The sequence below is a fragment of the Cydia fagiglandana genome, chromosome 10 (genome assembly GCF_963556715.1).
Source record: "Cydia fagiglandana chromosome 10, ilCydFagi1.1, whole genome shotgun sequence".
NCBI classification, from domain to species: domain Eukaryota; kingdom Metazoa; phylum Arthropoda; class Insecta; order Lepidoptera; family Tortricidae; genus Cydia; species Cydia fagiglandana.
Window position 1 is genome coordinate 9,073,784 of NC_085941.1, and position 10,856 is coordinate 9,084,639.

A 10,856-nucleotide genomic window follows, 5' to 3' on the forward strand; every position below is an offset into this window, starting at 1 on the left:
AATGCTACAATAAAAATTTTGCCAAAGGTACTACACTTCTTTCCACACCTGAGAATAACGTTTATGTTAAAATACTCGTTTCCTTTTCCTTAGATCGATATTTGACTTTTTTGTATAATTGGGTTTCAAAATCGTTATAATAATTTGTCACTTCTTTTGTTCACAGGCGAATATTGATGACCATTTGCCAGCTATGTATAAGGCGCTTAAGATGGTTGCGGCGGGATTGTACGCGATCAAAGAGAACGGGCTCAAACAAGATGTTAGGGAAGAGAAGAATCTCAAGCCTTTCTTCGACCACTACTTCAACGCCGTGAGACAAGTTCTTTGCGAATTTAATGTAAGTATCACAAATCACAATACTGTCATTTCTTAAAATGTCTGGTGACCACAAAGTGACAAGTCATGATTTTGTAGTCATAATTAGTCATTTAACCTTTATTAAAATGGAGTAACGTGGGATAAAAGAAGTCTCATTTGAGTATGTGATGTGCAATGTTTTAATTTAGATTTTATTTGATTCTAATTAAGTAGGTAATTGACCTGAAAAATCACTTACTTATATAATAAATTTATTCGCATCCGTCGGATCTAATACAGTGCTAGTAAAATTCATTTGATAAAGAAATCGTTTACGAAAATCTTATAACGTAAAATTACATTATAATCTGACTCATGTGAATTTTTTCCATTTTTGCAGGAAGTGATGGTGTCAAAACACATGGAAATTCTTCCCCTACCAGACAACGAAATTCCAATCATCGGAGAGAACAGAACCGATACCATGTTCCATATATACAGAGATACGATGCTGTACCTCGACTACCTTCGGCAAGTCATGGACCATTGGGCGCGTAGTCCTTAGACCTTCAGCGTGCTTCGGACTCAACCAAAATGTTGCAACTCTCTAAACGGGGTGTTTTAGGTTCAAAATGTTCAGATATTGTAACATGTAGCCTAGCGGTAACGCCATTTCTCGGAGAAATAAAATCCATTAGATCAATTTATAGGTGTATTACAAATCCATGTACACTAAATTATACATAGGTATTAATTACAAAATATGATCTTAATCTGCAGGAGTATAAAATCACCTTAACCTTTTAAAAGTACAATATTATTTTGTAGCAACACTATTTATGTAAAGCCCAACAGTAGAACACATCCGTCCCTCTCTCTTTTGTTGAAAACATATGGTATATACTACTTATGTAATTTCTAGATCTTCTCACGTAGCACTTAATGTTTCGAGTGTGACACTGGTTTATATATCGAATTTCTATAAATAAGGTATTTTTTACTATTTTGTAATAGCTGGTTACATAAATAATTGCTTTAAAAAACTCTGCATGTAATAAAATAAGATCAAAATATCAGTAAATAGTACAGTATTATAAATTTATTAATTACCGATTAAACATGTTACCGGCGGAGTTTTTTAAACGTTTATGAAATTGTTGTCGTCTTCGCTTAGTAAATTAACATTATGTATAGTAGAAAATGTCATTGCCATTACATTGCCATTTTGGTCTAGAACAAATAAGTTCCTTTATTTTTGTAAATACTTGTAAATTATGACTTATTTATTATTGGACCGGCATTCATAACACCCTAAATTCCCGTTATCCTAGTCAAGGTCTTAATTTATTTTTACATGCTTAACTTCATTTTAATTTCGACTTGTAATTTTATAGTTTAGATTTTAGTTTAGACTTCATTCCATCAGACTTGGTTGTTGATGTATTGATGAATTCATGAATGTATCTGATGCTGTATCGTGATTTCGTGTAGTGACTAGTTCTCATGACTGTTGTTGTATGGTCATTTAGAGACGTACGCTATATTCCTACTTTCATTAGTATTACTTAACTTTGTTACTATTTATTATTACTGTTACAGAAATCCAATGAAATATTGATTAGCTTTAATACACCTGTTAAATATTATTATTATAAAGAACAGAGCTGGCTATAGCTATAGCTAGAGCTATTTATGACTTAATCATTATTTGTATAGCTCAAACATGTTTGAGAAATTAAATTATTATTACATTTAAACGCTTTGTTTCAATCCGTAGATCCATACCTTGCCTGCACTTCAACCATAGAGGTGCAGATTAGTATCAGATAAAACACGATGTAAAAAATAGAAAGTCTATGATTATTATGATTTAAAAAAATATAAGGATTACTTTTCAACGGCAAATCTTACAATGCCAAGGAATATTTATTTGAAGCTAATAAATCTGTATATTACGAGTATATAGAATTGTAAATAGAATGACTACACAGTGCTTAGGCACGACACTGGAGTCGATCAAGCTTTACCAATATATTCTCAAATACAGTACAGAGTTACAACAAGATAAGTCTGCGACGATTTTGATAGCACACGCGGTGCAAGTAAAAGAGCACTTGCACAGCGTGAGCTATCAAAATCATTGTAGACTTATCATGGTAGACTTATCACTCTGCGACATAAACGCCCACCACTCTAGGATATCTTGTGGTTGTCAAATATCAATGCTTATTATTACAGAGAGCATTCCGGCTCTCCCAGTTCCCATGGCACGGCCTGGAAACAATTTCACATCTTTACACAACATATTCACAAAGCGACGGGCGCTTATTTGCGTTGGTGACTCGAACGAATTAGGACGGACTATGGGAGTTCAAAAAAGGAACAAGACATCGAACTACCTTAATAACTTATATATATGGTTGAAAGTCGTTTGGGAAATTAAGTGTGGTAGTTTTGGCTTCTTCGGGTTGTGCTACCGATTATGATGTCAAAAGCGTAGCCGATGTTTGTTTTATAAGTTAGTGGTGGTCGTGATGTCGCCGGGTCGCGGTGTTAGGACTGGTTATTAGAGCAGACGGTGTAATCAAAGATTTCGCTGAGGTAGGTCAAACGGGGCTTGTTTTGAACTCGAAGCACGCACTTCGAAAATTCAAACTGGAGTTTAAGGTCATATTTTTATAAAATTAAGGAGTCAGAGGGGGTTTGGGGGTCACAACTTATTAATGTTGGTTACTCACATTTACTTACGAACGATACGTTCATTTACCCGGGTACGTCCTTAAACTGCGTCCAGGACCCGGGTATGTCCTTAAACCACGTCCAAGGCCACCGGTGGACGGGCAGCAGCGTCCCTCAAATTCGGTGTACTCGACTGCGATCGCCAACCCGCCTGCCAAGCGTGGCGATTATGGCATTCCCCCCCAAAAAAGGGGGAGGCCTATGTTCAGCAGTGGACGTCTTATGGCTGAGATGATGATACGTTCATTTAATTGCATTATTGCAATAGCATCATATTTTATCAAAGGAGAGACAAAATGTCTAAATACGGTACAAGTACTTCTTGCCAAATCGTTTGAAAGATCGAACCTTTCAAAATAATAAAGGTAAACTATACTTTGGATAAAGAAACACCAGCTAAACCAGTAAAACGTAAACAATGAGACGGATTAAGATTAAAGTATTACCCAACTTATTACCTCTATTTATTTAACTACCGTAAGGGTTGTTTGAGGACTTACTCAGCTTAAGTTAAAATACGGGTATTTATCACTTTAAAAACTATTATCCTCAAAATGGTTGTATGATACTTGTTTTATTCGCTTGAGAAAAGGTAAAGGATTAAATTGATAACTTGTTTACATAGAAAATTGTACCTTCTAGTGACATTATATATAAGGAATAGATATTTATGCTGCAAAAAAATATTTACCTAGCAATTTTTCAAACGGTTTGGGTACAGTCGCCATCATACATATCGGAGAGGCTAAGGCGCTCACAAATATCTGAACACGCCTTTATTGTCAGGGCGTTAGAGTGCGTGCTCAGATATTGTGAACACCTTGGCCGCTCCGATATATCTGATGGCGACTGTACGATGAGAAATGTTATCTCAATACAATTTTGGTAAATGTTCCGTTTTAAGGTTATACATTGTATGGAGATGACATCTGTCATCTTACCCAAGTGGTTTTAAAAATACTATGTATAATAATTAATACATATATTAAAATATCTAATTGCATGGTTTCCTCACTCTCACCACAACATAGACTAGGAATCCTCTAGACCTAGTTTAGAGCAATTATTTCATGCAACCGATGATGCCAAAAATGCGGGGGTGCGCGGGACGAGGTGAGCGAAGTCCCGTGCCGTGATTGCTCCGTTCAAAGACACGGACGTCACACAAAGACACTTTGACTCGAACATGGAGTAAAACTACTGTATGCGTGGCAGAGTGGGTAGCGCGACTATGCTCAGTCTGGTGGATGTATTGTCTGTGCACCACAATAAGCGCGAAAAAGTGTCAATTTTTGTACTTGTGATACCTATGTGGAAAGCACTTTCAGATGTCTGATTTGAGGCTATTCATCAAGGTTTTTTAAAGATGATTATATTATATCGTTCCTAGCTCAATAATGTGCCCTTTTGAATCACCGTGGTTCATATTTTACATTGCCATTCAGAAACACATCCAGTCATGCTCCTCTGTGTACCCAACGCCAATAGTATTTCGTTTATAAGTTGTAGCTGAACCAAATGTACTAAACCCCTGTTAGTTACGACTTTTTATTCACTCAGAGCATGTCTGCTAAGCTAAAAGGACGTATATTCAATGAAAATTTATTGCAAATACCGCTTTTTAGCTTAGGAGGGCAGATGTCAATTACTTGTTGAACTTTAAGCACAAAATATTTCTACACTTTAACGATCCTTTGGCGTCTACAATGGCCCGGCCGGGACCCCAGCATTATCCCTCTCACGTCCCTTGTTTTATTTATTATAGAGATTTATTATTTACCTCGCTCGCACACGATGTGTCACGAATCTGGGACGAAAAAACGAGGCTATGGTAATTCGTCCGCGCACGTGACAAACTTTTTTCAAGTTTTAAAATACTTTTTTGAGATAAGGAGTTTTGACCCTGGGTGGCAATCGATGCCCAGTATTCAACTACTCTGAAACTTGTTCTTTGATTAAGAGATTAGCTACCGACTAGAGTTAGACCAAGAAAAGTTTGCGACAATTGTAATTGCACATGCAGCTATTTTAAATGTTAAACTTCTATAAAATTATAACGTATAAATAACACTTGCACTGCGTATGTTATCAAAATCGTGGTTATCAGAATCTTGGTCTAACTCTACCGACTTAGTAGATATTGGTAAAAAAAGTCAGCGTAAAGTGCCACTTAGGCTGGCACTCAAATTAGGCTTTAAATACAGTCATGTCATGTCACATGTGTAATGATAATGATGTTGTAGTAATCATTGATGTAGGTATATTCCATGAGCTTAAATAAAAAATCAAGAAATCGTAAATTAATTAATTACATACATCATACAGTTTTGTTTGATCAGGTACATAAAGCTTGTATCAAAGTACATAATTAGAACATTGCGTCCTATATTAATTCTAAAATGATGTGTTCGGCAATGAAATTATTCCCACTTAATACACATAGGTTTGTTTAATCGCTGCAAAACCACAGGACTGCCCTGACCGCGACAAACAAGCAAAAAGACAAAGATAGTGGACAGGTCTTGTTTGAAGTTCACTGTGTACATTGCAGGCCCTCAGAATAAACACAAATATTGAGCGCTGGCACTTGACCGCTTTGTTAATCATGTGCCACAAATGGATCTATATTCCATATTTCTGGTCACTTGAATAATGACACAAAAAGAGGACTATAATATTCTTCTCAGGGTCGTTTTTAAGGGGCCCACTGATTAACAGTCCGTCGGACGGAATCGGCCTGTCGGTTAGAGCAAAAAGTTGACAGTTCCGAACAACTAACAGGCAGACACCATCTTCTTGCTAAAAAAAATTAGGCTGTTTCCAGTTTGCACCTTTGTCATTAGGAGGTCCTAAGTGTCTGAAAGTGGGGTTCTAAAGGAATTGAGAGAACTCTTAGGTCCACTTGCACCATTCCACTAAACCGGGGTTAACCGGATAAACCTGGAGTTACCATAGTTACCAGTATAATTTATTGTTGTTATTATTTTAATGTTTTTAATTTAATTTATTTCTGTAATTCGCAATTCAATTGGAATTACAGAGACAACAGGGCAACACTTTGGAGTGGCTATGAGGTTGTCGAGAGGTGAGTCTGCGGTAGCCAGATCCCGGTAATCCGTTCAGCAGGCCGCCGGCGTTATGACATTTTACACTTCCAACCTGGAGCATAGGTCCCGCTCTTGCGACTCCACTCTGGCCGGCCAGTCAAGGCAAGCACAGAGGCGAGGGCCAGATGAAAGTGCCCTCTGGAATAGGGGTCCGCGGTGTCGCCACTCACCGTCAGCTCGCCACAAGCTGCCCCCGCGGGGTTATTATTATTATTATTATAATTTGACACTAGGTTAACGCTTTAACCGCTTAATCCCGGGTTAGTGGGGTGGTGCAAGTGGGCCTTAAAGTATCAAAACATACAAAGCACCATTTGGTGAAGCAGAACCGATGATGAAGACTATCAATACGGCACTCCGTAGTGAAACAGTTTATTTCAGCCCTGGACTAGTTATCTAAGTGTAGGTCATATGAGATACACTGCACTCTCCTGAGTATAATTTTGCATGTAGATTAACAATTTTAAAGTACGTAAATTGACTAAAAATATATTCACGAGTGAATCATCATGGGCTAAATAGGCAACTTAAGCGTCCTATTCAAAAGACAAACAAAACGATATAGTCATGTTGGATAAACCAGGCAGTTTACACGGACTTTTATTTTCTAAATTAGTCTCACATTAACACGGACTTAGTCAACCATCGCCAGACGAGATTGAAGACAAACGATTGCCAGCAATTATCATTTCGTCTCCTAAGGTCACACTTGATCCGTTTGCGAGACCCGGCCTCGTGAAATATTACGGATAAAATGACTTATGCTAATATGATTTCATTTAGACTTACGTCCCTTTATATCCTTGCGAAGTCTTGCCGCTCACGAAACTATGACAGGAAGTGAGGTGCATACCTTTCTTCAGGTGTCGGTAAGCGTTGGTCCATTTTTCAGTAGGTTTTTTGTTTTATTTGCCTTTCTCTTAGCGGTGACTTTGTTGTTTCTTTTTTATTTGTCAAATTAGCCATTTAGTTGACTCATATGATAAAGATGTCTATTTTGTATAAATAAGAACTCACAAGGTTTACAATGTGTCTGAAGTTTTACAAAATTTTAACTAATAAGTTGCATATGGCAAAAAAAATAGAAAGATTGATTATAATTCTCCAAATAATGTAAATTTATATTCATAGATATTCATGGTTAATATGTTCATGGGATTGCATTTATCATCTTTATTTTCATGATCACCTTCAATTACCATGTCGATTTTTTACAGGCTCTTATTTACTTTTACGTTTCCAGTGTCTATTTGTAAACAAATATACTACTTAAATCTCATTTCCCAATTGAACTGAATTTTTCTCTTGGTTTGGGTTTCTTAGAATCCTTCTTCAAATTTATATAAAGTTTAATAAATTTGGCGACAAAAAATTGTAAAGATAATGTCTTAATGCAACCTTTGGTTACGTATGAACTGAATAAAAATTTATTTTCATAAACTATACAAAAATATCAACCACTATTTGTCAACCTCTGCCCCTGATGCAAAGTTATACAAGTGATCATTGTCAGTAATTACGACGTAAGAACTGTATCCCACAGTTGGTACCCCTGATCTTGTGCGGTCCGTATCATCTGATCAAACAGTGCGTTAATTATTTACAAGATTCACCTATATTGGTACTGTCATCGAGGTCTATGAATGCAGGTAACTTTATTTAACCTCCTGAGACTAAATGTACATTATAATGTACATATTCGTGCAACCTAATTTGAACCTTTCATGAACCAAATAAAGTAGCATTTCTTTTGATTCATTGATTTTTAAAACAAACGAAATTATTTCTAATTTACTTATAGAATAAGGTTCAAATTAAATAATTGAAAACTTTATATGGTGGGTCTTACGAGGTTGAAGGTGCTGTTGATTTTGGGTTTTCCGTTTGACATGTAAGAGACCACACCGAAGTTCAAATTGCGCCGACTTACAGTATTTTTCGAGCAGAATGGATACGGTGACACATGTCATCTTCATACAACGTATAATCTCGCAAAATATTACTGAGATGACATCTGTCACCTACGCTGTTTGAAAAATACTATAAAATAAACGCATCACGCGCGTGGGTATGCGCTGTGATCGGTTCTACTGTGAAGTCATTGCAACGAAACGGCGACGCGTTTTCATGAATTTTCTACTAGAGCTTAATTCAGACTTAGCAACTTGTTACGATTTTGATTTCATCTTGATATAACCTTGAAAATCGCTCATGCGGATTAGTACTTATATGCCAAATAAAGTCGTGCGTGAGATGTGCGCCAATCAAAGAGAATTAGAAATAGTGAGTTACTGTCATGAAAAATTATGTAGCTACAGTAAATTTACTGCCATCTTTCGACAGAAGATTAAAACTGTTAGAACGCCATTTGAGTTTGATCGTTATTCTTTCACTGATATGTGTTAACTTGGTAAATATTAATACATATTAACGCCATCTACTCGAGAGTAGGCCAAAGATAAGGTGCAATCTTTGGCGCCATAATCTTTGGCCTACATTCGAGTAGATGGCGTTAATTTTAATATTTAACAAATTAACACATATCAGTGAAAGAATAAGGGTCAAAGACAAAATGTCGTTCTAACAATTTTATGTTCTGTCGAAAGATGGCAGTAAATTTATTCACTTTCGATCGTCACGGTCGTCTCATAACCAGTTCGAAATCGTACCAAGATGTTAAATCTGAATCAGTTAGGCTATTCACATTTAATGCAAGCAATCGCTTTCATGGAATAAATCGTTTTTTATTTAAAACACCGGCAAAGTGCAAGTCAGACTCGCGCACAAAGGTTTCCGTACCATTACGATAAAAAACGGCAAAAAATCACCATTGTTGTATGGGTGCCCCACTTAATTTTTTTTTGTATTTGTTGCAACAGATATACATCATATGTGAAAATTTTAACAGTTATAGCTAGCGGTTCTAGAGTTACAGCCTGGTGACAGACAGATAGACGGACAGAGGAGTCTTAAGTAATAGGGTCCCGTTTTTACCCTTTGGGTACGGGACCCTAACAAGGAGCTGAGTCATAGCAAGTGCCATAATACCCTGTAGATTTAGAATATAGGTATTGCGTGCAGCCACTTGAGTTAATTCACTCACACCGACTAATCTGTGTTCTAAGAGGACACAGATCGGTTCTGGGAACGTTCGTGTTTTATTCCAGTATTGTTACTACTGAACCCGTATAGTAACGTTAATCAACGAAAATATGGACTAGAGGAATATTGTCAAAGTAAATTATGTAGTCACTATATTTACTGCCATCTTTCAACACAAATTAACACTTTTAGAACGCCATGTGACTTTGATCTTTATTTTTTCACTGATGTTATGTGTTAGATTTGTTACATGTCAAAAAGTATCGCCATCTAACCTAACCGGACACTGACGCTCCTTCTTACCTCTCACGACCCGTCACATCTGTACTAAAATCAGCTGAAGACGAAAAGCAGAGAAAATATTCCACGGCCTGTGAAATGCGACATGCAACGTTCACCCCACTTGTAACATCTGTTGACAGCGTCTATGCACCCCAAATGTCTTCCTTTATAAAACATATGGCAGAAACCATATCTCAACGGTGGAACCGTTCTCTAAGCACCATACTGGGCTGGCTGAGATGTAGGATCAGTATCGCCGTTATACGCGCCACCAGCATGTGTATCCGAGGCACACGCCACCGTTTTAAGTCGACCGCCAGGTGGCTTGGGTTCGACGACGGTGCCGCCCTTCCACACATCGATTGAAACCACTTTTCTACCCTACCCACATATGTATTACCTAACCCTTTGCCTATGTACTTATGATTGTTTTAATGTAATAAATTTTTGTTACCGGATACTGTTTATTTATTGATAGAAGAAAAATTACAATTCCAGTTTTTTGAAGTGAATACTTCTTTAGCGGCGCTGTGCACTTATTGAGGTGCGGAAAAAATGTTAATCTCAAGACAGCGTAACGCGTAACGTAACGTCATGTGTTACGGACAATGTCATTGTTTTTTCATTTAAATGCCATCTAGTGAGTTTCCCTCAAACTGGTATTAATATAACTGTAGTAAGTCAAGTAAGTCATACATAGTACTGCAGCTATTTTGCACTAAATGGCGCTGTTATTAATATTTTGAGTTACAATGTCGTTGAGTTTTCAGTTCTGCCGGCACTCCCTGAGTGCACCCCGTTGTTTTATTAATACAGTTGTTACGCTGGCGGTGCTAGAAATTAAAATGACGGTTAAATTTTCTTTTTTTTTGCACTGAATATGAACATATAATTTCACCAGCAATTTTTTTTAAACTGTTTACAACCACTCCACCGATAACTTGACATCAGTTACTAAGTGTGATTCACATTTTAGTTATGCCCTAGGTAATGTGTTACAAGGTGGACCTAGGTATCACGTAAGAAATTGATAAGGTTTATTACACTATAAATCGTCAGTAGTGTGGGGAAATCCAATTATTCATAGAATTTTCTAGGAATTATAATGAATATTTTTACTAACGTGACTGGACATCCATATTAAATATTTATTTATTTTAAGTGCGAGGTTTTTTAAGTCTAAGTACCTATGGCTTAATTTATATTTGTGTAAAGGTACATAGTATAGTATGTAGGTAGGTAGGTCATCATCGAGTAATCAATTTAGACACTAATACTTAAAACGCCTGCCCTGTTAACATATCTCCGAGGTAATTCGCAACTCAT

General features: G+C 36.8%; 1 protein-coding gene across 2 annotated transcripts in view; it reads left to right on the forward strand.

Moving 5' to 3' along the window:
* The window catches only part of LOC134668125 (uncharacterized), a 63,355-nt gene extending 61,298 nt beyond the window's left edge, over positions 1-2,057 (forward strand). For both annotated transcript variants that reach the window (XM_063525632.1, XM_063525631.1), the window contains exons 5-6: positions 167-340; positions 701-2,057. In XM_063525632.1, the coding sequence (XP_063381702.1) occupies positions 167-340; positions 701-865 (339 nt within the window). In that variant the 3' untranslated portion in view covers positions 866-2,057. The remainder of the gene's footprint in view (positions 1-166; positions 341-700) is intronic.
* The last annotated feature ends 8,799 nt before the right edge of the window (positions 2,058-10,856 follow it).